Source organism: Meles meles, chromosome 19 (assembly GCF_922984935.1).
Source record: "Meles meles chromosome 19, mMelMel3.1 paternal haplotype, whole genome shotgun sequence".
NCBI lineage: Eukaryota > Metazoa > Chordata > Mammalia > Carnivora > Mustelidae > Meles > Meles meles.
The window spans coordinates 47,006,818-47,033,058 of NC_060084.1; the positions used below are offsets into that span (position 1 = coordinate 47,006,818).

Below are 26,241 nucleotides of genomic sequence, written 5' to 3' on the forward strand. Positions count from 1 at the left end.
ACACGTGAAAGCGCTCAGTGCAGGGCCCAATACACCGTGGACGCTCACTATAACCCATCTAGCATGGACGGAGTCCTTCCCAGTTTGTAAAACCGCTTTCCCTTCCCTCCCACTCTTCAGTTAATTTAACGATATTCACTTAACCATCCCCTGTGTGTCTGGCCCAGGACTAGGCCTCAATAGGTGACAATTGCCATTAGGGAGAGGGGCTCTTCCAAGGTCACTGCTGCGGCCTAAGTGCTGAGCCAGTGCCAAAAAGGACCTAGGTCCCCTCCCATTCAAGGGGAGATAATTCCAGGGGTGGGAACCACTCCGGGAAGGGGACTTGTTTCAAGGTACGTGTGAGCCTTGACTTTGAGTCACCTAAGTGTATGTGGGGAGTGGGGGGTGGCTATGGTGCCCAAGGCCTCGCCTCAGGGTAGCTGCTCAGACATGCAGCCTGGACTCCAGTTCTCGATAGGGATCTACCCTCGCCAAAGTGCAACTTGTAGGTGCAGGTTAGAGACGGGGTATTAGGAAGCCCCTAACCTTGGAAGGCAGAGATTGGAAAGGGTTGTTCCGGGTGGGGGGGGGGGACAAGACGGGGAGTGGGCTTGAGACAGGAAGAGAGTGTCTGACTGTAATAGGGGACCATCCATCCTTGATGGATGCCATCAAGAAGTGAACAGTCAGGATGGAGGGGACTATTGCAATCGGGGGTAAGGTATTGGGTTCCTAACATGAGATGGAGGAGCTTCCTGGTCTTGATCAGGGGAATAACATCGGAGATGGGGGCTTCTGTTGGATGAAAGGAGATTCCAGTTGGGGTCATGAGATGGCACAGTTGTGACGTAGGTTCCTGGTTGCCATCAGGAGTAAGGGGCAGTCTGATGGAGCGGCCAAGTCCAGATCATAAGGAGCCCGGGAGCTATTTGAAGCCAGGACGATCGCTATTGTGGTCCTTTGCCATGGGCAGCTGGGAACAGTGGTAATGTGTGCGTCTAGATCGTGTTTAGGATGGGACTGTAGTCCATGAGATGAGTAGTTCCAACAGGGCTTGACGTGGGGCAACAAAGACCCAGCGGCGTAAGTCACCGGCGGACAGGAGCAACCCTGCAACCAAGTATCAGATCCAACTCAAACGCGGAAATCACTCTCGCTTTGCGCAGGCGCGGCACTTGCGGGCAAGACGCTACGGTTGGAGGCGGGCTCTGAGGGGTGGGGCTTGGAAGCCTCACTCTGCGCTTGCGCCTAAGGGGCGTGGCGGTCGCACCTGCGCGAGTTGGGGAAGGAGGAGGGGCGAGGTGACGCAGGCGTAATAATAGAGAAGGTGCCAGAAAGATCCAAAACAAGTGGCTGCGGCCGTCGCCCGGGAGTCGTCAGACGCCGGAGTCCGGTGAGGATCCAGCGAGGCCTGAGGGCGACTGGTGGTGGGTAGACGGAACCTTTTGGGTGTTGTGGGGAGAGCGGTACCGCCCTAACAGGGCGAGGGGGTCGGGATCGGACAGCTCCACCTGTGTGGGGCGATGGGCTGCTTTGGTCGGTTCCACTTATGGGGGACAGAGGGTTACTTTCGGACGCTACCATTGGGGTGGAGCCGCGGCCCTGATCGGACAATACCACTGGACGGAGCCAAGGGGCACGTCCGGACAGTGCTGCCCAGAGTCAAAGGGCAGTTGGCAGGGTTACCCGGGATGGGGCCCCACGATTGTTCGGACCCAATCCACTTGGTCGGGTCCGGAGGCTGGTTCGGAACATACCACCTGGGGAGGGGCGTTCGGGCTGGGCAGGCCCGACTGGTGGGAGGACGAGCGGGGTCTAGCGTCTCGACCTGTTACTAGGGGACCTCGGGCGATACCATTCCTTTCTGGGGGAAGGGGAGCGGCAGAGAAGACTGGGGTGCGAAGGTGGCCCTGCCGGGCAGGACGGGGCGGGAGAGACGCGCCGGCGTGGGCGGGGTCCGGGTCCCTGCGTCGCTGACCATTGTCCCCTCCCCGCTGTGTGGGTTCTAGGCCCTCGTTCAGAGCTTGTGCTGCCCCCTCCCCCGGGTATGTCGCTGTCCGGGTTGACCCCGGCTCCGAGCTGGGAGGAGGATGAATGCCTGGACTACTACGGGATGCTGTCGCTTCACCGTATGTTCGAGGTGGTGGGCGGACAGCTGACCGAGTGCGAGCTGGAGCTGCTGGCCTTCCTGCTCGACGAGGCCCCCGGCGCGGCCGGCGGTCTGGCCCGCGCCCGGAGCGGCCTGGAGCTGCTACTGGAGCTGGAGCGCCGCGGGCAGTGCGACGAGAGCAATCTTCGGCTGTTGGGGCAACTCCTGCGCGTGCTGGCTCGCCAAGACCTGCTGCCGCACCTGGCGCGCAAGAGGCGCCGGCCAGGTATGGTTGAATGGGAGGGTGACAGACTTCCGGTGGGGACGAGGCTTTGCCCTCCTGGGCCTCCAGGGTGGCCTGGCAAGAACGGCGGCCGTATCAGCCTATGTCCAAGCTCGCTCCTCCCCTTTGCTCAGAGTATCAATGAGGAACACAGCAGGGAGGAGGCATGGGTTTGGGAGAGGTGAGCTTGTGGAATTTGGCCACAGCAATGACATTTGTGGCCACTGTTTATGGAGGGCTTATTTCTTGCTAAGCACAGTGGTAAGCCTTTCCTGTGAATTGTTGCCTTATATCCTCCCAGTAATCCCATGAGGAAGTCCTGTTAGTGTCCCCATCTTACAGGGAAAAGAACAGGGTTAAGAGAAGTTAAGCAGCTTGCCCACATGTAAGAACTGAATCCTGTGTGCTGAGCACAGGAAGTACAAGGTGTTGGGACTGACGAAGTGTTTGTTCCATGAAGCTTATGTTTGGTGGGGGAAGCAACCATTAAGGCAGATAGCTTATTTTTAGATATGGTTATAGAAAAGCAAGGTTAAGAGAGTGCAGACAATAGGGAGTGTTTCATAGAGAAGGGAGTCCCCTCCTGCCCCTCAGATTGGGTAGCCGGTTAAAACCTTTCTGAGAAAGGGATGTTTATTTATTATTATTTTTTAAAAGATTATTTATTTATTTATTTGACACAGAGAGATTACAAGTAGGCAGAGAGGCAGACAGAGAGAGAGGGGGAAGCAGGCTCCCTGCTGAGCAGGGAGCCCAATGTGGGGCTTGATCCCAGGACCTTGGGACCATGACCTGGGCCGAAGGCAGACACCAAACAACTGAGCCACCCAGGAGCCCCCCAAAAAGAATTTATTTATTTGATAGAGAGTGAGAGAAGGAGAGACAGCACAAGCAGGGGGAGCAGCAGAGGGAGAGGGGGAAGCAGGCTCCCTGCTCAGCAGGGACTCGATCCCAGGACCCTGAGATCATGACCTGAGTGGAAGGCAGAGGCTTAACCCACTGAGCCACCCAGGTGCCCTAGAGAAAGCAATGTTTAGATGGCGGCTCTACTCCTGCTGTGCAGAAATTTAAGAGGAGAAAATGCCAGGCAGAGGGAAAGAGAAGCTTTCAAGCCCTGAGTCAGTACTGAGTTTGGTACCATCAGAGACCAGTGTGGCAGGATCTGGAGGTACCGACAGAGCAAGAGCAGAGAGGGAGGGAGGAAGCCACTTCACACAGGGGCTTGCATGTGACACAGGTAGAAAGAGTGGGAGTCAGGATTCAGACTTGACTGGCTCGGCTCTGAGATGATGCCCTGCATGCTGTGAGGGAAGTACTCCTGGAGGAGCAGTTCTGAGAAGGTGAGGAACCCAAGGGTTTAAGGGCCAGGAGTCCTGTTTGTGCATAGGCCTGGAGCTGTTGAGGTCTCAGCTGGGTCATTAGAGGTGAGGTGGTGAGTCGCGGAGGGGGATCGCGAACTTCCTTGGCCAGAGGAGGCCCATGGGCATTGGGTAACCAGGAGAAGGGCACCACTAGAGAAGAGCTGACCGTGTTTTTGGGGAAAAAAACACATGGAGGTTAGGCTGTGGAAGAGAGGATTTGGACAGCCTGCTTACTCCTTGGGGCCTCAAGGAGTGTTGGGGGCAGTTCAAGGTGGGGTGGGGGGTGACATTGCAGGGATCCTGACCATGACTCGGCTTACAGAATCCAGCCTTGGCCATTGGAGCTGCTGTAGACATGGGTTGGATGGCCCCAGGAGGTCCTGAGCCCCTTCTGTAGGCATAGAGTGACCACTGGGCAGGAAGCGTTTGGGAGGGAGCTGCTGTCTGGGCTCTGAGCTCTGGGGAGCTCAGCACCTAGCGGGGCAGGAGTCCATCTCTACGTGGGAATTGGAGGCTGGGCTGGGGAGGGGCTGGAGGCCCTGAATACTTTGTTTTTCTTTTTGTGAAGTGTCTCCGGAACGCTACAACTATGGCACCTCCAGCTCTTCTTCCAAAAGGACCGAAGGCAGCCGCCGTCGCCGTCGCCAATCAAGTGGTACTTCAGACGCCCAGCAGGGTCAGTGGGAGACAGGTGAGCCTTGCGGGGTGGGCATGATGGCAGCGTGCCTTTCTCCTGAACTCTGATGAACCTCTCCATCCCAGCCCGCCAAGGAAGGGACCCAAGGGGTCATTCTGTGTCCACGTTGCATTGTGTGTGGTGTTTATCCTATAAAAGCATGTGTCCGGAAGCAATGTATGGAATTGTTTGTGGTAGTTTTATAGGGCATCCGAATGACATCACGTGGTGGGCAGTCTTCACGTGGCTGGCTTTGCTGGACACATGTCCGAGATTTATTCATGTTAAGGATCTTTAATTTGTTTCTTTTAATTGCCCTGCCAATTCATTGAGGGCGTCTCCTCTTCCCTAGTTCTTAAATTATTCAAACATAATTTGAAAAATACAGAGAATCTGAAAAATGAGTGCAGTGAGCTTGTTCCTATTTTCCATCTCCGTTCAATAATTTTAACATTTTGCCTCTTTTGCCTTATGTGTGTGTGTGTGTAAAGTGGATTTGTGGTTGAACGCTTTAGAATGAGCCATCAGGATACTTTATCCCTAAATCAGCAGGCATTTTCTGACAATGAGGAGATTCTCCTAGGTCATTTCCAGACCATAATTATGTCTAAGAAAATAACTACTGATCCTCCGGTATTTTTTTTTTTTAAGATTTTATTTATTTGACAGATCACAAGTAGGCAGAGAGGCAGGCAGAGAGAGAGATGAGGAAGCAGGCTCCCTGCTGAGCAGAGAGCCCGATGTGGGGCTCGATCCCAAGATCCTGGGATCACGACCCGAGCCGAAGGCAGAGGATTTAACCCACTGAGCCACCCAGGTGCCCCTAATGTTTCATTTTCATGTCTCCCCCAGGATGGTCTCTACTCTTAGGACCCACTCATAGTTGAGTTTCTGTGTGTGTGTGTGTGTGTGTGTGTGTGTGTGTGTGTTTTAAGATTTTATTTATTTATTAGCAAAAGAGCACAAGCAGGGGAAGCGGCAGGCAAAGGGAGAGGGAGAAGCAGGCTTCTCCCACTGAGGAGGGATTCCCGATGCCAGGCTCCATCCCAGGACCCTGGGGTCATAACCTGAGCCAAAGGCAGACGCCTACCCCAGTGAGCTACCCAGGCACCCCTGCATTAATTTATTATGTCTCCTTAATCTCTTACTTGAGAATCCAAACTCCTTCCCTACCCCAGATTTGTTTCTTTTCTTCCTATGGCTTTGACTTACTGACTCTGTCTGTCTGCTTGTTTTGTAGAATGTCACAATTTTTTTGGAAGTGTCCGATCATTTCCTCGTGGGGTGCTGGAGCTGGTATAGCTCCCGTGAAGTGGGCGGCCCCTGCACCCTCACCCCAGGAGACAAGCATGGCAGCAGCCACTGGGCGTTGTTTCTGGTTCATGACTTGAAACTCGAAAACCCTGTAAACGTGTGGTCAGAGTAGTAGAGAATGGTTTTCAGGACTGAGAATTGAGTGAAGTAAAGTAAGGTGCAGTAAAAAGTGGGTCAGGAGGCTCGATGAGATTCAGGTTACATGTTTTGGCAGGAATGTTCCTTGGTTGATGCTGTGGGCTTTACGTTGGAGCACATCAGGAGGCTGACGGTCTGGTATTCTTATTGTGCATAGGCAGGTTTGAGCACTTGGTTAAGGTGGTGTCTGCCATATTTGTCCTTTGTAAAGGGACATTTCCCCTTTGCTTAGTCTATGGGGGGACATCTTGGCACGTCCTGATACCAGCAGCATCCCTGGTGGGTTAGCAGGCATCAGTGATCTCTGCTCAAACCAGTGCTGACACTGGTGTTCACGAAATGGTGGTTTTCTTACTCTTTTCCAGTGGTCTGTTAGCTGGCACTCTTTTGAAACGTTTCCTTTTTTCTCTCTTTTCTTGGGAGGAGGGGGAGCAGCGCTATGGATTCCTGTATAATTATTTATTTATTGTGTTAGAATCCATTAGTCATTATTCCTGAGGTTCAAATTGACTAGCTCCTACTGTCTTTTTGATGGGGCTCCATCATTCTTCCGGCTCCCTGCTCCGGGGCACTGCAAGATGTTTGGACTCACCTGTCTTTTTCCTTCCCTAGCCCTGGAATCACCTGTTTCCAGAAGAAGCCTCGTTTCTTTTAGAGGCGCTGGCATTTAGAGACCTAGACCTGGGTGCTGAGTGTGTGTATTGTTTCTGGGCTCTTTTAGGGAACAGAGCTAGAAATTGCTTTAAGAAAATTCATATTAATATTTTGGGGCACCTGGGTGGCTCAGTCGATTTAGTCCAACTCTTGATTTTGGCTCAGGTCATGATCTCCGTGTGTGCCATCTTTTTCATTTCATGATCGCAGATCAGGCCCCGTGTCCATCTCTGTGCTGGGCGGGGTGCCTGCTTGGGATGCTGTCTCTTCCTTTCCCCTTCTTGGCTCTTGCCTGCAAACACGCTCTATCCCCACCCCCAAACAAAAAAAATTTGTCTTACGGTTTTCGAAATTAACGTTATAAATATTTGTTTCTTGTACACTAAAAATGCTGGTTATTAATAGCTGTGAGATAACAAATCTATTTGGTTCCTTTTATGACAATCATAGCTTTGAAAGTACGTCAGTGCCACTGCTGACTGCCTCTCCTGAATGAAGCAGACGGGTTACTTGTGGTTCTTCTGCTCTAGGAGTGTGTCCCACCGAGAGTTTACAGTCGGAACGTTCTTCCAAGTTACTTGAAATACTTCTTCTCCAGTTCGTGTTACCAGTTACATGTGTTATTAGGTTTGTTTCTGTTAATTTTATGGTTGGTGTTTTTGTCTCTCTAATTTTTTGAGTATGTAAAACACTTAAATGACTCAAAAGTCAAAATTAATAGAACGTGAGAAGGATGTTCTCAGGAGGTTTGTTTCCACTGGCCCCCAACTCCTAGTGAGTAGGTAACTAATTTCATTCATTTTCTGTTTGCCTATACAGTGTTTTGTCTTGGAAAATTAGCAAGTTTGTATGCTCATTTTCTCTTTCTTTTTAAAGCAAGATGTAGCAAATTGCAGACACTTGTTTTGTACCTCGCTTTTAGTTTACTGAAGAGTCAACCCCCTGGTAATTAACCTTGTGTACTGCTTGCCACATGTTTACATTGCGTTCACATTGAGACAGTTAGGAACAATGCCGTATTGGTCTGTCTGTTGTCATGTCTGTTTCCTGGCAAGGCTGTGCAGGGCTTTCTTCAGGGTCAGACCTGGAAGTGGGGCTGCTGGATGGTGGGGTGCGCTCTTCTGGGTGAAGCTAGGTTCTGCTCACTGCTCGTCTTACAGACCCGGCCACTGAGGCCCAGGAAGCAGAGGGGCTCACCCAGGGTCTCACGGCACAGAGACCAGCCTGGAGCCCTTGTGCAGGCCCTTGTCACTGTGCTTTACCTGTTGTCCTGGTCCTCAGTGTGCCCTATCTTTCTCTCCTCAGGCTCCCCACCGACCAAGCGGCAGCGGCGGAGTCGGGGCCGGCCCAGTGGTGGTGCCAGGCGGCGGCGGAGAGGGACTGCCGCTGCCCCCCAGCAGCCGCAGGAGCCAGCCAGACCTGCCTCAGAAGGCAAAGTGACCTGTGGTAGGTGTCTGGGGGCCTTGGTGAATGCATGGCCGGTGCTCGTGGCCGGCTGCTGAGCCCAAGGGAGGCAGAGGCGGGAGCCTGTGCAGAGTGTGGCCCACCCAGTGGGGAGGTGGCGGCTTCTGTTTGTCCTTTTCCTCTTGCATGTCTCCGTCCTGCCTGTTGTGGAAGGCTCACGTGTGTGACCTCCTCCAGGAAGCTTTTCCTCACGACCTCTTGCTCTTAATTTTGTTTGTTTTTCTCAGTAACCGTTTTTATAGGTTTACTTAGTCTGCAGTAGAACAGTGCGTGGGTGAAAAATGAGGATCCTGTAGCAGGCTGCTAGAGTCCCTTAGCCTTGGCGTTCAGCTAGGTTGTCTGACCTTGGGCAGGTGACTGAACCCTTCTGTGTAAAATGAGGCTGCTAGGGTGCTCCCCAACTGGGCTTGTTGAGGAAGAAGATGAATTAACCCGGTAAAATGTTCTCCAGTGCCTGGCTGGGGGCCCACGCCGTGTGCTACGTACCGGTTTGTGTGTCTTGCTGTCACTGTGCAGTGTGCTTGGGACAGGAATAGCAGCGAGGGCCTTGCGGTTGGGGAGGCGACCTTCTCGTAGGGTGACAGATCAGTGAAACTGCAGCTGGCTTTAGATAGTGCTGTGAGCAGAGGGTGGGGAGTGGGTGGAGGAGCCTGGCAGGAGCCAAGCCACTGGGCCTGGCAGACCTTGGACTAGATGGGAGTGCGGGTTTTATTCCATAGAGCAAGTGTTTTAGTGGATTTTCAGCAGGGAGCGAGGTGATCTGATACCTGCTTTCGATGGAACTCTGACTCCATCTGGAAGATCAGTTAGTGAATGATGACGTATAAAGTGCTTAGAAGCGTGCCAGGTACAGACAGGTATAGCATGTGCCGTGACAGGTACTTGCTGAAGTAAATTAAACAAAAAGGAAGCAGGGAACGGAGGGAAGAAGCTGGACAGCCCAAGTGGGAGAGGTGGGAGGTCTGGCTCCGAGATGTCTGTTGGGGAGGGGAGGGCACTGATAGGGCTTCCTGGGCCTGCAGGTGTGTTAGGCTAGGTGCCTCGTGGGCTCTGCTGTAGAGATTCGTGCTTGGGCCTTGCCTTTGAGAACTGTGGCCCTGAGGGGCATGGGTGGGCGTAGGCTCATGAGCCCGCGCGTCTTTGGTTCCCTCTCTTCCGAGTGTCCCATCCACTCCCCCGATGAGGCTGCAGAGACCTGTGCTGGGTGCGGCCAGGAGGAACAGACCAGTAGAGCCAGCTTGTGTCCTCTGACAACCCTCAGCTGGACAGTGTCCTCCGACAACCCTCTGCTGGATGGGGTGGTACCCGGGGTGACTCTCTCCCGAGGCAGGCGGTCCTGAGCGGAAACACTGGGCTGGCTGGGCAGCAGGGGGCCTGCTGAGCCAAGGCTGGGGAGGGGTCTTGTTGCCCCAGAGGCTTCAGGTCTCTTCTGGTGGGCTGGGCTGTGGCGGGAGGTTGTTACCCAGGGTGTGGCTGGGTCGTGCTGGGAGGACTGTGAGCAGGTCTGACTGCTGACTCACTGGGCAGGGTGGGGCTGGAGGGAGGCGCTCCCCGGTAGGCTGCTGATGGTTCCCTCTGGAAGTCGTGATGCTTCACCTTTAACAAGGCCCAAGACCAGGGGGGGAAAGAGGCTCCTTCAGACTAGAGTGACCCGACTTCCTTGCCCCCATGTGTGTGTGACAGCTGTGGGGCTTAACCCCTAGTCAACTGCCCTCCTGAGAGGGGCGGAACTGGACCAAACTCCGGGTTTCTTAAGGGGAAGGGTGTCTGGAGTAGCCTGGGTTTGGACACAGGGGCTCTGAGTTTCCACATCCCTTTCAGGGCCATCCACTGAGCACTGTGCTGGGCGCGCTATTCGCTCGGCCCTGAGTTTTCACGACAGCCCTGAGGTAGGGGTGACAGCCCCCATCTGCAGAGTGGCAGGCTCTGTCCGTGCTCAGACTCCTCCCGTATTCTCAGAGCGAGCTCACTGCGCGCTGGGCACAGCAGGGGGCCGGCGCTGCTCCCTTCCGGTGTTTCGGGGGAGGAGAAAGCCAACAGAAACTTCAGATGGCGGCTGAGAAGAGAAGGCAGAGCAGGGGGGTAGGGAGTGATGGAAAATGCCATTTTAAGTGTATTTGCAAGGTAGGGTGGTCTCAGAAGCCCCCTTGGAAGAGACAGAGCGGGCGTGTGGATGCCCGGGGAAGAGTGTTCTGGATTTGGGGACAGCAGGGGCCAAGGTCCAAGTAGGACTGAGCCTGTGGTGGTGAAGGGCTGGTGAGGAAGCTGGCCAGGCTGGAGCCCGGGGAACAAGGGGGCTGCTGGGAGGTGAGCGCAGGAGAGGTGGGGGGTCTGTCCTGCAGGGCCTGGGGCGGGGGCTTTCACTGCCTTATGTGATGGAAAGCAGCCAGAGGATTTGAATGACAGGAGAAGCTTTGCTCTTTTCCCTGTTTTCTGTGGAGAAGGTACAGAGGCAGGCACACCAGCGTGATGACCCCGTCCCCCCTTCACTGCCCTCAGCCCTTGTCGGCTCGTGGGCAGTCCTCTTGCACCATCCACGGTGTTTTGGAGTCGTTTTCAGGAGTCTTGTTATTTCACCTGTGGATTTTTCACTGTGTACCTCTAAAAGATCAGAATTCTCAAAAAATTACTGCCCCGAAAATGTCAAGTTTCTTACTGTCAGATGTCCAGTCAGTCCTCTGATGTCCACTTGACTCAGAAGTGCTGGTTCTTTTTTTTTTTTTTTTTTTAATATTTTATTTATTTGACAGACAGAGATCACAAGCAGACAGAGAGGCAGGCAGAGAGAGAGGAGGAAGCAGGCTCCCTGCCAAGCAGAGAGCCTGATGCGGGGCTCGATCCCAGGACCCTGAGATCATGACCTGAGCTGAAGGCAGAGACTTTAACCCACTGAGCCACCCAGGCACCCCTGGTTCTGTCTTTTTAAATTTAATTTATTTGAGAGAGAGAGTGAACGTGTGCGTGCGGGGTGTGGGGGGCAGAGGAACACGCAGACCCTCCACTGAGCAGGGAGCCCGATGAGGGGCTTAGTCCCAGGACCCTGGGATCATGATCTGAGCAGAAGTCTGGTGCTCAACCAACTGAGCCACCCAGGCGCCCTGATGCTGGCTCTCGGAAATCTCTCCTGATCGTGGAGATTCCCCTGCCATGTCCGTTCTCTCTCCCCATACCCTGAGCTCTGTGTTTGTTGGAGGTAGTTGTCCTGTTTCCTAAAGACTGGATTTTGCCAACTGCATCCTGCACTGGAGTAGATTGATACGGTCCCCTGTTGTCTGTGTTGCCTGGAAATCGGTGGTTGGCCTGGAGAGACTTGATCAGACTCTGGTGCGATGTTTTATTCTCAAGCTCACTTCCCAGGTGGTGCTGTGGCCTTCCATCGGAAAGTGGGGAGTGAGTGGCTGCTTATCTTTCTCTGACGTTGGCGGCAGCGTCTCCTCATTGCTTTGATCTGCTAGTTCCTGAAAACCTTACATTTGATATGACACTGTGTCCCCGGGGAAGACTAAAGCAAGGATGGGCACCGGTATTGTCCAGAGGAGGGGGGTGCTGGCCCTGAAGTGGCAGTGGAGAGGGGTAGGGGGTCTTTCCATTGGAGCACTCTGGCTGCCCTTCTCCCCCTTGTGCCTGTCCCTGTCCTTTCCTGACCAGCCCCTGGGAATCCCTGCCCGTTTCCCTCCGCTTCTTACTCTGCGCTCGAGGAGAGAGGGTTGAGGTGTGGGGTTGGGGGACAAGAGGATGCTGGGGCCCACCTGAGTGCAGGAGCAAGAGCAGCTTTCCTCGGTAGGAAGGTAGCACCACCCCCTCTGCCCTGGGGACAGGGAGCCTTTTTGCACAGCTGCCCAAGGAGAGAGGGACCGTTGCTAAATGTTTGGCTTTCTTGGCCGGTGGAAGCAATTCAGCCAGCTCCGAGCCCAGGTCACACAGGGGCCAGACTCTCTCCGCGCCTTGCTCCTCGCGGACACACTGGGCCAGCCTGTCCACTTCTCTCCGTGTCTGTTGCATCTGTCCGGGCCCTTTGGCCTTCCCTGGCCCCTGCCCTGGCTCTGTTCCTGCCACCTTGCCGCCTCCGCAGTGCGGCCCAAGTCGTCTCGGTGTGAGCTCACGTCCTTCCTGAGGCCCTCGGAGGGCTCGTTGTGTACCAGGCACTGGCCTCTGCTCTGTACTTGCAGCTAGCCGTTTAATCTCCAAAGCGACCCCATGAGAGCCAGTGCAGGGGTGAGGCTTTACCAAGGAGGCCCCTGAGCTGCTGAGGGGTGTGTTCGCCTTGCGAGGCCCTGGACTCCCCGCCCCACTGGGTTGGGTCCTGTCCCTCCAGTCATCCCCTGGTGCCTTTCTTCTCTGCATGGTCCATCCACCCTGGCCCCCAGCCTCTGAATGCCTAGTTCAGTTTCTGCTTCTGGACTTCTGCGGGGGCCGTTCTCTTTCCTGGAAATGCTGCTCTTCCTTCTCGTTTTTCTCTCTCGACCTACTTGTTCTTCACATTTTACTTCCAGTGTTGTTTCCTAGAGAGGTTCCGTCTGATCGTGGCAATCTAAATTACACCTCGCTCTCTCTCATTTTCTCTGGTGGCCCTTGGGATGTCTTTTAATGATAGGTTCCCGTGTATCATTGTGCAAGAGGCTGCCACAGGACAGGGTAGTTCAGAGCTCGGGCTGCGGGGCCAGGCACCGCGGTTGGAAATCCAGCTCTGCATTTCCTGCCTCCGTGCCCTTGGGCAGGTGACTCATCCTCTGTGCCTCAGTTTCCCCATCTGCAAAAAGGAGGTAATAGCACTGCTTTAGAAGGTTACAGGGAGAATCAAAGGGTCAGTAAGTGACGTGTGTGCCAGTCTGCAGTAAATACTCTGTGTGTGTCACCTGTTGTTCTTTGGTCCTTTGCTTTTGTGGAGTCTCCTTGGCCTCTTTCTCTGAGTGCCACACTGTTGTGTTCCAGACCTGATGTTGGCCTCTGGTCTGGGGAGGGATTTCATTTGTCAGTGGGGATAAGGAAAATGCTTTGAGGATTCAGGGCCAGAGATCGGGAAAGCCCTTGGGGAGGGCCTGGCCCATGGGAGGCATTCCCTAACTGGGGTTCTGTATCTTGCCGGCCCATTGGTGGTGGGGCATGCGTGTCACCCCACATTCCTGGGGCTTTGTAAATCGATTCATGGGGTGAAAGAACGGATGGGACCTACTTTGGTCTATCCTGGTTTTGCTTTCCTACCACCCCCCATGTTGGGGGCAGGAACTGAACAGGTTCTGCCGCAGGTTGAGTATGGAGCTGTGCTGAGAAGGGCGATGTAGGAGGGCTTCACTGGCTCGGGATGTGTGGTCCTGTGAGCTGGGCCTTGGTGGGTGAGTGGGTCTGTTCTGCACAGAGGAGGTGGACCAGTGATCATGCGAGTGAGTAAGGCTTGTGCTGGGGGCCCTGGCCTTGTGACTGGAGGTGGGGTGGGGGAGAACGCAGCCGGGACTGAAGGAGAAGGTGAGGGGGGAGGTTGACTCGGGCCCAAGCGAGAGAGGACCAGGCCTGGGCAGGGGCCGTGGGGTAGAGAGGTGGGTGTCGAAATCATAGTTCCTGTTTTTGGAGGCCTCCTGTGTTGTAGGACCTGGGGCAACTGCTTCTTGAGTTGCTTTTTTGAATCCTTGTGACTGCACCATGCAGCAGGGACCTCTTGTTTGTCTGTTTATGTTTTTCAGATGGGGAAACTGAGGCTCAGAGAGGTGAGGTCACATGCCCAAGGCCCCACAGCTAGAGAGTGGCAGAGCCGGGACTCGCCTCAAGGTCTGTCGGACTCCGCCACCTGGCTTTGTGCCTCTGCCACTGAGCTGCCCCGTGTGGCCTTGGACAGGTGCTGCTTCTCCCAGTCCCCTGCTCCCTGGCCCACACCAACTGAGGGTGTGGTCAGGCACTCGTGGGAGTCTAGGCTGTGGGCCTGGAGGTCTCATGTGGTTCTTAAGATGGAGGGAGTTGGGCCTGAGTGCCATGGGAAGTCCTAGGCGCCAAGGCCAGGTGGGGTTCCCTGGGCTTTGAGCGGAGAGGGTGAGGTTCCCTCACAGAAAGAGGAAGTGGGTGGTACTCAGAAGTCATCTGGGGGAGCAGGGACCTGCCTTCCACCTTGTGCCCCGCTGCTGACACCATGTATGGAAGGCGAAGGGACTTGGGCACATGGCAGTTCCCCTTCCAGAGCTTCAGTTTCCTCATCCGTCAGATGGGTGGCATGTGGCCCGTACCCCGTGGGGCCGGTCTGGCGGAAGGCTGAGGGTGAAGCGTTTGGCACATCAGAGCTGTCGGCGGTGCCGTTCTTGGAGCACCCCTTGGGCACTGTTTTCCATCCACTTCTAGTGCTAGTCACTTCTTTTCCATCCACTGTTTTCTTTCCAGTCCTTTCAATGGTCTTTCAGAGATGGAATTCCCGGGTTCTTCAAGAGCCTGGGCTCAGAGAGGTGCCAACTTGTGCCAGGTCACGCAGCGGCGTCTAAAGGCTCTGGGTTGGACTCATCTTCACTGACCCAGAGCTGCCCTCTGGGCATGAGCGGCCCAATGACCTCTGTGGAGCACTGCCATACCCTGGCCGCGTGACCTTGGGCAAATCCCTTCTCTTCTCTTCGCCTCCGTTTGCTCACCTGTAAATTGGGGGTGATTATAGAGCCTGTCTCACGGGGCGTTCGTGGATTAAATGAGTTCATGTGTGGGTGGTGCCTGTTGTCATTTCCAGCTCATACCTGACTCTCACAGCTGGGGTTGTGTGGAGAGGAAGTTCTGTTAGTAGCCTGAGTTACAAGTGGGGCTTTATTATTTTTTTAAAAATATTTTTATTTATTCATTTATTTGACAGGCAGAGATCACAAGTAGGCAGAAGGGCAGGCAGAGAGAGGGGGAAGCAGGTTCCCTGCTGAGCAGAGAGCCCGATGTGGGGCTCGATCCCAGGACCCTGAGATCATGACCTGAGCCGAAGGCAGAGGCTTAACCTACTGAGCCACCCGGGCACCCCACAAGTGGGACTTTAGTAATCCCACAGGGAGGTGATCCGCCAGAGGTCACATTTATAGGGACAGTCTAGGAAGTCTTGGGCGCTGTGCCCTGCACAGAGCTACCCCCTCATTTGGGCACATGGGGGCAGGGTCGTAAAGAACAGAAACTCAGCTCAGACTGGCCTGAGCAAAAAGGCAACAGAGAATCGTGCTCTCCTCCTGGTGGCCAAGTGTCCCCCGCAGCTCTGGGCTTAGGGCCCACCATCTTAGCAGCCTCTGAGGGAAGAGGGCACCTGCTGCCAGCAGAGCCGTCCCTTTCCCAGCCTTGAGACCCCTGGGTGGCGCTCTCCTGTTGGGTGTGGTGGCCCCACAGGAGTCTCACTGAGTGCAGGACAGCGCGAGGCCCGTTACTACAAGGCAGGTCTTTCAGCTCCCGCATTGGTTCTTTCACAAGTATATATCGAGTGTCTGCTGGGTGCCGCAGGGCTACACCTGTGAATAAAACAGACAGTGCCTTCCTTCGGGGGGCTCACAGGGGGCTCAGCCAGGGGGAGACAGGTGAAAAACCTGACAGCATAAGGGAACCCTCTGAGGTTAGGTGGTAAGTGCCTTGGGAAGAAAGGGAGCAGGGTCTGGGGGACTTGGGAGGGTGGGGGGCTGGGGTCCCTGGTGGTGGTGAAGTTTTAGATGGAGAAGTTAGGGGAGGTGTCATTGGGAAGGTGGCATTTGAAGGAACTGAGGGAGCAAGTGATACCGGGCCGGCCAGAGCATCCCCAGCGGCAGGAGAGGCAGGGCTGGGTAGAACCTGCCTAGTGGGTGGGGGTGCAGCAGGTTGCTGCGGCTGGAGTGGGGCACGTGAGAAGAGAGGACGGCACCGGGTCAGGAGGTAACAGAGGCCAGGCGGGAGGAGAGAAGCCATGGGAGGGTGTCTCCGCACTTGGGTGTGGTTACCAGAAGGGGGAAGGATGTGGGCAGGGGCCGTGCAACCCATGGGGCAGTGGGAGGAGCCTGTGGGAGGAGGCTGGGGTGGGAGGAAGGGGTTGTGGGCCCCTGGTCCCACTGTGGTGTGCGTGCGTGCGTGCGTGTGTGTGTGTGTAGTGTAGTGTTGGCCCCTCCCTGACCAGTCCCTCCTTCTCCGCAGACATCCGGCTCAGGGTACGAGCAGAGTACTGTGAGCACGGGCCAGCCTTGGAGCAGGGTGTGGCCTCCCGGCGGCCTCAGGCGTTGGCCCGGCAGCTGGACGTGTTTGGGCAGGCCACCGCCGTGCTGCGCTCCCGGGACCTGGGCTCTGTGGTGTGTGACATCAAGTTCTCTGAGCTCTCCTATCTGGACGCCTTCTGGGGCGACTACCTGAGTGGCGCCCTGCTGCAGGCCCTTCGGGGCGTGTTCCTGACTGAGGCCCTTCGCGAGGCCGTAGGCCGGGAGGCTGTCCGCCTGCTGGTCAGTGTGGACGAGGCCGACTATGAGGCTGGCCGGCGCCGCCTGCTGCTGATGGAGGAGGAGGGAGGACGGCGCCCGACTGAGGCCTCCTGATCCTGGACATGGCAGGACTGAACCCACCTCCTAGCCTCCGGGCCACTTTCTTCCCTGGAGGACATCCATCTCTGCCCCTAGAGGACTGTCAACTCCAGCAGCCCTGAGGACTGGAACAGATGGCCTGGCCCCTTGACAGACTCTCCCACAGGATGTGGGCTCTGAGGCCTAAACCACTTCCACCTGAGTTTCCTTCCCAGCCTCCTCCCAACCCTACCCTCTGGTGTGTTCCCTCAGCTTCAGGAGGCCAGGGACTCAGGCATGCAGATCAGAACGGGCGGGAGGCATAGCTACACATTCACCAAAGGCCCCCTGCACACCGTGTCCCTGACCGTGGACTGTGTGCGCACATGCACACTGCTCCCTCTGGAATCTTCCCTGGGCTCCTGCCCTGGCCTGCTCCACACGTCTTTGGCCTAAGGGCTTTTCTCTCAGGATCTCTGATTTTACTGTCCCCAAGCCTGGACCTCAGCCGCACTGGGCACTGGGGCTAGGGTGCACACAGGGCCTGCTCCCCTTGCCCACACATCTCTCTAGCCAGCCGGGGCTCTGCCCGACTTCCAGACACAGACCTGGCTCTCCACATTCTCCTGCTCCCCACAGTTGGATGCAGACTTGCACAAGGACCTGCACCCGGAGTATCACACGTGCATTGCAGTAGCATCAGACCAAGTGTGTCGTTGCCCGTGGGGCCAGGATCAGAAACCAACTTCCTTCTCCAAAAGGGAAGGCAAAGGCTTGGGGCTGATGGGAAAGGCCTTTTACAAATGGCGCCAATAAAACTGCCCTGGATTGGGGCTTAGGGTGGGCATCAAGGCTCCCTAGGACTCTTTCTTTATGGGCTGGAGGAAGGAGCTAATGAGGACTTGGGCCCAGTTCCAGCTCTGGGGTTCTTTGTCCAGTATCTGGCTAAAGGAAGGGCAGGATGCTGGAGTGTCATCAGCTGCTGCTACCCCAGGCCTGCCCTCCTCTCTGGGCCTCAGTTTCCTCATCTGTCAAAGGAATTAACTGCTGTGGGAGTCATAACCTGTCCCAGCCCCATTGGCACATGCTTTGCTCTTGTTAGGTTCTTGGGAATACTAGTGTGTTTATTTTATTCACTGAGGTGCCAGCTATCTAGCCCAGCACTCTGTCCCCAAGCTTTGGAAACCAAAGGGATCACAAGCCACAGTTCGCTGTCTGGAATCCTTCCCCAGATGGCTCCTCATGCCTTCTGGACAGTCACCTCTTAAATCTGGACCTGCATTCTTCCTCCCGGGGCCCAGCACTGCTTCCTGCTGCCTTGTGGCTACGGGAGGTTGTGGCCTCTTTCCCCACCCCTTGTTTAAGGGCTTAGGAACTCAGGTTTCTTACACAATAACCAAGGTTTTCCTTCCTGTGGGGGAAGGGAATCGGGCTGGGGAATGGGGGTAGGTGGGAGGGGGTAGGCAGGGACTGCTGTCCTTTCCTGGGGGAAGAGGTACTTCTGCCCACACTTGGGAACCTGGACCCCTGGCCTCTGTTGGTGGGGAGGAACATTGTGGCAAGTCTAAGGGTTGAGACCTGTCCTGGAATCAAGACTTGGTCTAGCACCATACCCTTTCTGGGCAGGAGCTAGGGTCTGCTGGGCACCTCCTCAAGATTTATTTAATGCTTAGCTTGTGTGAAGTAGGGATTCCTACCCCCATTTTTGACAGGAAATGGGTTTCAGAGAGGGGAGGTGGCTTGCTTGGGGGATAGAGAAGCACTGAGCTCGAGAGCCTCTCTCCCTTAGTGGGTGCAGGTTGGGGAGGCGGGTGGGGGGTTTCCACGCCCCTTCTTCCCTCCAGTTGTGGGGAGCTGCCTTTGGTCTGGGCGGGAGTAGGTTTCCTTCTCAAGGTTTGGGGGATTTTCTGTACTTGGGGGTGGGAGCTGCTGCTGGTTCTGGCTCGGCTGGCCAGAATTGCGGAGACAGGCTCATCATCCGGCTCTGAGGCTTTTCTCTCCGCCTCTTCTGAATGAGAGGCTCCGCCCCCTTTCGGGGAGAGATTCAGACCCTGCACACCAGTCAGTTCCGCGAGATGGGACCCGCCTATGACCCACCCCTCCCCATTCTCCGAGGCCCCGCCCACCCCGCCCTCTTTAGTCGGGGGTCCTTCCACTTCGCCCGCCAGCGCGTGCCGTACGTAGAGACGTCTAACTGCGAGGCCACCGGAGCCCGCGCAGGCGCAGTGCATGGCAAGCGCCGGCGGTGGCGGGAACGTTGAGATGTCTGTCACCTCCAGAGCCGCGTTGAGCGCGTCTGCTGTGGAGCTGGCCTGGACTTGCCGAGCCCGCGCGGGACCCCAGGGGTGACCGACACACCCCCGAGGCCAAGAAGTGGGTCACAGAAGGCCATGAGGACAAGCCGGGGAGATCAAAGAGCTTCAGGAGTCAAGAAAGGTCCGTGGGCCAGGGCATGGGCGGACTGCGGGCAGGCGAAATAGGGGCCTGTGGGAGCTCAGAGGAAGGCAGGCTTCACAGAGGAAAGGAGCCCGGAGCTGGCTCTTGAAGGATGAGTAGGAGTTCAACGGAATGACAGAGCGGGGCCTTACAGCAGAGAGGGCAGCTCCGGGGAAGGCCTTAGGAAGCGTGCCCAAACCGGGTGCAGAGAGACGGATGGATGGGCAGAGTCAGAGATAAGTGGCGGTGCCGAGTCAGCCCTCGTCTGCACAGCGGCCATATGCTCCTGTGGGCTGGCCACGACGACAGTCACAGCACGGTTGCGCTAGAAGGTGGTAGTGTGAGGTGGGCACACAAGGCCCCATGTGCGGGGGTCACGGCCGTTCGCCTGTCCCGAGGCCTCCGCCGGGGCTCTGGCAGCGCTCTGGCTGGGGCGCCGCTGGCTCCGCAGGCCCTGTGCTGGCAGGCGAGCCACGCCGGGCCACCGCGGATCACAGCCCAGGGTGGGCGGTGACTGAATACGCAGCAGAGGGCGGGGGAGCCCAGAGGACACTGATTGGAGGGTCGCAGGAAGGCCTCGTGGATCAGACCCCCGTTCATTCTGTTCAGAATCAACACCACTACCCTACGTTTCAACTGTGAACTAGAACATTCCGAAAAGTACGGACAACGGATATATGATGTTAGTACGTTGTAAAACACATGTGCCTCCCACATTAAGAAACACCTTACCACACCCCAGAAGCCCCTCACCCCCCAACCTGGCTGTCATGTGCTCCCTCCTGACCATACCCAGCCCCCCACCACTTCCCCTAGCTGGGAACACTACCTTGCCTTTTACAGTAATAATTCCTCTTTTTATTTTTATTTTTTTTGCTAGTTTTATGCCCTGCAATGATGTAGATAATCTTCTCTCATCTTGCACTTGATATAAATGGAACCGTACAATAAGTCTTCTGTTGTGTCTGTTTTCTTTTGCTCAGTGTTGTTTGTAAGGTTCTTCCACATGTCGGTCAGTAGTTGACTCGTTATAAACATCCCACAAGTACTTCATGCATGGTACTGTTGGTGGACATTGAGGTTGTTTCCGGTTTGGGACCATTACAAATAGTGCTGCCATGAACATTGTAGTGCATGGATTTTGGTTTACAATTGCTTACATTTCTGTTGGGGTATACCTGCAAGGGGAACTGCTGGACCTGGGTACGTTCAGGTCTGGTAGATACTGCCTGTATTAGTTTCCTATGGCTGGTGTAATAAACTAGCACAAATTTGATGGCTTAATGCAACAGAAATGTATTCTCTGTAGTTCTGGAGGTGAGAAGTCTAAAATTTTCACTGGGCCAGAATCAAGATGTCAGCAGACCCATACTCCCTCCAGAGGCTTTAGGGAAGAAATTGCTTTTTGCCTCTTCTAACTTCTGGTGGCTGCTAACATCCCTTGGCTTGTGGCCACATCCCTCCAGTCTCTGCCTCTGTGATCACATTGCCTCCTCTTCTGTCTGTGTCACATCTCCCTCAAACTCCCTCTTATGAGGACAATGTGATGACACTTAGGGACCACCCGCATAATCAGGATAATCTCATCTCAAAATCCGTACTTTAACCACATCTGCTGTCCTTTTGCCATCTGTGGTTACCTTCACAGATTCCAGGAATTAAGCCATAGACACCTTTTGGGGGACATTTGCACACCACATTGCCAAACGACTTTTCTAAAATGTTTGTACCAGGTTACTCTCCTTCCCATCCTGATGAGAGTTCTCTTTTCATCTTCTCTTTACATATTGTCGTCAGCTTGGTATTGTCGGACACCTTAATTTTTACCAGTCCGATGAACGTGTGGTGTCATTGTGGTTTATTTTCCTTCTCCCTGATGATTAATTTCTGCTCATTCTTGAATGCAGAGTAGGAAGTCTTTGGGTGGATAGAATGGACAAGGATATTCCAGATAGGTGGAATAGAATGTCTTCCACGAGATCTCAGGAAACATTCGTCTCTCTCTTTTTTTTTTTTTTTTAAGAGAAAGTGAGTGAGGAGTCGGGGCAAAGGGAGAGGAGAGCATGCACAGTGTGGAGCCCGATGTGGGGCTCGATCTCACCACGCTGAGATGAGGACCTGAGCTGAAATCAAGAGTCAGCTCAACCAACTGAGCCACCCAGGTGCCTCTCAGGGAACATTTGTTTTGAATGGAATAAGAGGTCTTTTTTAAGGCACTAGGTTATTAAAAGAGAAGGCAGGGGGATCTGGGTGGCTTAGTTAAGCGACTCCCTTCCGCTCAGGTCACGATCCTGGAGTTCCAGGATTAAGACACTCATCAGTCTCCCTGCTCCGCAGGGAGTCGGCTTCTCCCTCTGACCCTCCCCCTTCTCATCATCTCTTTCTCTGCCTCTCATTCTCTCTCTGTCAAATAAATAAATAAAATATTTTTAAAAATATATTTTATTTATTTATTTGACAGAGAGAGAGCACAAGTAAGCAGGGCAGCAGGCAGAGGGAGAGAGAGACGCAGGCTCTCTGGTAAGCAGGGAGCCTGATGCGGGGCTCGATCCCAGGACCCTGGAATCATGACCTGAGCCGAAGGCAGCTGTTTAAACAACTGAGCCACCCAGGTGCCCCTAAATAAAATATTTTTTAAAGAGAGAGATAGAGGGGTGCCTGGGTGGCTCAGTGGGTTAAAGTCTCTGCCTTCGGCTCAGGTCATGATCCCAGAGTCCTGGGACTGAGCCCCGCACCAGGATCTCTGCTCAGCAGGGAGCCTGCTTCCTCCTCTATCTCTGCCTGCCTCTCTGCCTGCTTGTGATCTCTATCTGTCAAATAAATAAATAAATAAATAAATCTTAAAAAAAAAAAAGAGAGGTAGAATGTAGAGAGAGAGAGATGGGACAAAGTGAAACTTAAATAAGATGGTCCATTATGAGGCTGGGCAGGGAAGGGAGAGAAGCCAGGAGGGGTCTGTCCAACCGGCCCCGAACAGAGGGACCAGGGGAGTGGAGCTCTCTGTGAGTTCATCTACAGGTGTGATGGCTGTGGGGGCCTGGGGGCCTGGAAGGCAGGTGCTGGGATCAGAGCATGAGATAGCACATTTCTAGCACGTAAAACAGTAATAGGTTGTGGTTCAAACCAGGGATTTAAAATTTGGGACCCAGAGAGTCCTGCAGTAGCACGCTGGCCCCGCCACTTTACTTGATGTCACCCAGAACTGTGCTCCTTTCCTGACCATTCACCAATCATTTGCCGATGGATACTTCTGTTCTAGCTACTATAGGATGGGTCAGGTCCAATCCCTCCCTTGACAACCTCTGGCTTAGTGGGGGACATGGTCACTGAGGGCATCTCAAAGGGACAGGCAAGGAGCTGTGGAGGCTCAGAAGAGGCACACTGACTCTAATTTGGCTTCACGGACCTCAGGCTTCCTAGAGGCTTATGTCTTCAGGTTCTCCCACCCTCTCTGCCACTTCCTCATTGACATCTGTTCACTCTCTGGTCACTTGCCCTCATTCCTGAGGACTCTAGAACCTCCTCACAGACTGTATCTCTACCCCATGCCACGGTCCTACTGGAATACTTAACCTCCCTGGTCGGAAGGAGGCTGATGACTCAACCCTCCAATTATCTAGCCTCTTGGTCTCTTTCCACCTCATCTCTGCTGACCTTCATCCCGCTCTAGCCATTCATTCCCGTGACCACACCTTGGATTCAGTCATGGCTTGGAAGTGCCGCGCACATAGCGAGCATTTGCTGAGCATTCATACCACATGTCAGGCCTGGTGCCAAGTGGTTTACATGCGTTTACCCCTCACAAAACCTGCAAGGTTGGTATTAGTAGCCTCATTTTAAAGTGAGCATGCACACTAAGGAAGGTGAAGTCACTTCCCTGGCTGACGCATAGTGAAGTGGCAGAGAGGATGCTAACACAGAATTCCCTGGGTCCCGAATTAAAAAGCCCTGGGTGTAGGGGCGCCTGGCTGGCTCAGTTGGTTGAACACGTGACTCTTGATCTTGAGTTTGTAAGTTCAAGCCCCACGCTGGGTGTGGAGATTACTTAAAAACAAATAAAAGCTTTAAAACAAAACAAAACAAGCCCTGGTTTTAATCACAACCTATTAGTGTTTTGTGTGCTAGAAATCCAGCATCTTGCGCTCTGATCCCAGCACCTGCCTTCCAGGCCCCCAGGCCCCCACTGCCATCACACCTGTAGATGAACTCACAGAGAGCTCCACTCCCCTGGTCCCTCTGTTTAGGGCTGGTTGGTCAGACCCCTCCTGGCTTCTCTCCCTTCCCTGCCCAGCCAGAGACTCATATTAGACTATCTGATGTTTCTCGCTAGCTCTATAATAGTCAGGGTCCCAGCAGGAAACAGAGGGTATCACAGCTGGGATTTTGACGGTAATTTAATGAAGGAATTATTTGCAGAGGTGTGGGCAGGGTTGAGGGAACCAACAAGGGAGGTGAAAGCGGTAGGAAGCTGTGACCACCCTTTGGTCTGCAGGGGTGAGGAAAGGAAATGGTACCACTGGAGCTCAGTGAGAGCCATGGGACATGCCTGAGTGGCGCTGAAGTTGTGAAAGGTACAGCCACGGCCAGAGCCACTGACACAGAGCTGGGAGTAAGAGAAGAAATATCCAGAACGGTGCTTTCTTCTCCCGCTCTAATATCCTGCTGGCGCCTTTGTGGAGGTCCCAGCTAGATGTCAGAGGGCAAAGGAGCCCAAGGGATGTTGTCCACCTGGGTAGAGAAGGGTGGAGAGTGGACCTGGAAGGGCAAGGGGAAAATGACCAGCACACTCTTGATTGCTTTACGTGGAGACCTACTGCCTCATCTAGCAGCATATCCCTAGACTCGGTCCAGGTGCTTGTGACCGGTGCAGAGAAGGATGGTGGCAAAGTGGTCCTACTTCTTGGCCAGCCTCTTTCTGCTGCCGCTCTCCCACAAGTTTCCCCCGACACTACTCTTTCAGGCTCAACAAATACAGTTACGGCGAATCAGTTGTGATTTCCTTCAGCTTCCTATTCAAACCTGTAAGTATCCACACCCGGATTTACTTCACCTCTCCAGGCTGTGTTCCAGGCCAGCCTCTCCTCCCGTGCGTCCCCCAGCCCATCGTGACTCCCAGAATATCACTCCATTGTTCTTCCCTTTTTTTAAAAAAAATATTTTATTTATTTGACAGAGAGAAATCACAACTACAGAGAGGCAGGCAGAGAGAGAGGAGGAAGCAGGCTCCCCACGGAGCAGAGAGCCCGACGTGGGGCTCGATCCCAGGACCCTGGGATCATGACCTGAGCTGAAGGCAGAGGTTTCAACCCACTGAGCCACCCAGGCGCCCCCGTTCTTCCCTTTTTGACAGTCCTTTCTTCTCTCTCTTCCCTCTTACCCCATAAATATGTCCAAGTTTCTACCGCCTTAAAAACTAACAAAGAGCCTCTACCTCCTTCTACATCTAGTGCTTGTCCTTTTTTCTCCTCCTCATCCCATCCAAAATTCTTGAAAGAATATGTATGAGTTAGGGTTCTTTGGCTGCAAGCAACAGAGACTGAATGCTTATGCGAGGATCAGCAAGGGAAGAATTGATCAGGAGGAAATGAGGGCGGCACACAAGATGGAGGGAGAGACTGAAGAGCCCCATTTCCCAAAGGACTTGAACCAGGGCAGTGGCAGGGATGGAGACAGCAAGAAGGAATAACCGTTTCCTCAGGGCCCTGACTGGCTGCATGAATCAGCTCTAACCAGGTTCCAGCGCAGGTCACGTAAGCTCACGATTCAAATTCCAGGGAGAGCCTCTGATTGGTGCGACTTGAGTCACATGACCTCCCCTTGGCCTGTGGACAGCTGGGCATCCTGACGGACAGTCTCATGGAGTCGTATCTGGTAGGCCAAGGTGGTTACTCAGAGAAAAATCAGGGAGCTGTCATAGACGAGGGTGAAATGGCTGCTGAACAGGCAGAAACAATGGATGTCTGTGACGCAGAGCACTCCTGCTCACCAGCCCCAGCCGTCCTTTCCCAACTGAGTCTCAACTCACTGAAACCATTTGCACTGAGCTTGTGTGTGACCTTCTCCTGTCAAATCCAAGGACATTTTCTAGTCTTTACCTGCAGTTTTTGACTCCGTTGACCAGTACCTCTCTCTTGAAAATCTTTCCTCCCTTGGCTTCTGGGTAACAAATCGACCTGCAAAACTTAGCATTTCAGAACGACAGATGTTTATTATCTCATAATTTCTGCAAACCCAGAATCCATGAGCGTCTTAGCGGAGGGGTTGTGATCTCGTATGAAGGCTCGGGTTGTATAGGGGTTATAGCATGCCATAGTTTCCCCAGGGTGGGTGACCCAACAGAGGGGTCAGGGAAGGGAAGGAAAGAGAGAAAGAGAGAAGGGTAAAAAGACCTGCAGGCATGCACAGAAGTTGTGGTCTTTTTATAACCTAATCTTGGAAGTTACAACCCATTACTTGTGCCGTAGTCTGTCCATGAGAAGCGAGTCGCTAGGCCCAGCCCATACTCATGGGGGGGGGATCACACAAGACAGGAGGCAGGGTCCCTGGGTGCCTCTTAGAGGCTACTTACCACAGCTCCCGTGACCTAGCATATTCATGGTTCTTCTTCCTCCCTGACCGCTTCTTCTCTGGTCCACACAGGGACTCCTCTTCCTCTGCACAGCTTTGAAATGTGGGTCTTCCCCAGGCTCCTCTCTTGGCCCATACCGCTTCTCATTCTACGTGGTCTTCCTGGGAGATGTCGTCCACCATGTGATGTTAGCAACAGCAGTATGCTGATGATGTCCAGACCTTCAACCCAGAGTCTCTCCATGATACTGCACGTAAATATACCCTAATACTGACTGCAGAACCAGTATAGACTGCTGGATCCAGTGCCTGTCCCATGGGCACCTCAGACATCAGAGGTTTTGAAAAGAACCTCTTTGAAGAAGCTCTGGGCCTCCTCGTATTTTCTTTGTCTCAGTGAATGGCACCTCCATCCACCTGGTCATCCGGGGGAGAAATATGGCCTCATCCTTGATGCCACCCTCTCCCTCCCCTCACATCCAAACATAAAGCCTTGCTGACTTGACTTACCTCAAGGTTTTCAAACCAGTCACCTGCTCTGCATTGCTAATAATCATGTCACAATATCAGCCTTCAGCTCATCTTGCTTGGGTTATTGCAACAGCTTCCTGGTTTTTCTGGCCCCTACTCTTGCCCTCTCAGAAACACAGAGCTGCCCTTGATGAAAACCCCTGTGGCCTCTGAGATCAAAAAATGCTTAATGATAGGGCCCCATCAGGCCCTTACAGCAGCATCTTTCTGTCACAGTTTATATGTTAGCAACTCCACTGCCTGCCTACAACCTGCTTCCTCACATGGGTGCTTTTGTTTATACTGTCCTCTCTGAT

The 26,241-nt window shown here is 54.1% G+C and overlaps 1 protein-coding gene across 2 annotated transcripts; it reads left to right on the top strand.

The window, feature by feature from the left end:
* Window positions 1–1,245: 1,245 nt before the first annotated feature.
* Window positions 1,246–17,258, top strand: DEDD2 (death effector domain containing 2). Of its 2 annotated transcripts, none has more exons than XM_045987959.1 (5): window positions 1,246–1,375; window positions 1,992–2,357; window positions 4,284–4,406; window positions 7,803–7,943; window positions 16,056–17,258. In XM_045987959.1, exons 2-5 carry the CDS (start codon window positions 2,030–2,032, stop codon window positions 16,445–16,447), a joined length of 984 nt encoding a protein of 327 aa, XP_045843915.1. In that variant the 5' UTR covers window positions 1,246–1,375; window positions 1,992–2,029; the 3' UTR covers window positions 16,448–17,258. The 2 variants fall into 2 exon arrangements, with proteins under 2 accessions (XP_045843915.1, XP_045843913.1); XM_045987957.1 differs by having other exon boundaries at window positions 1,262–1,409.
* The last annotated feature ends 8,983 nt before the right edge of the window (window positions 17,259–26,241 follow it).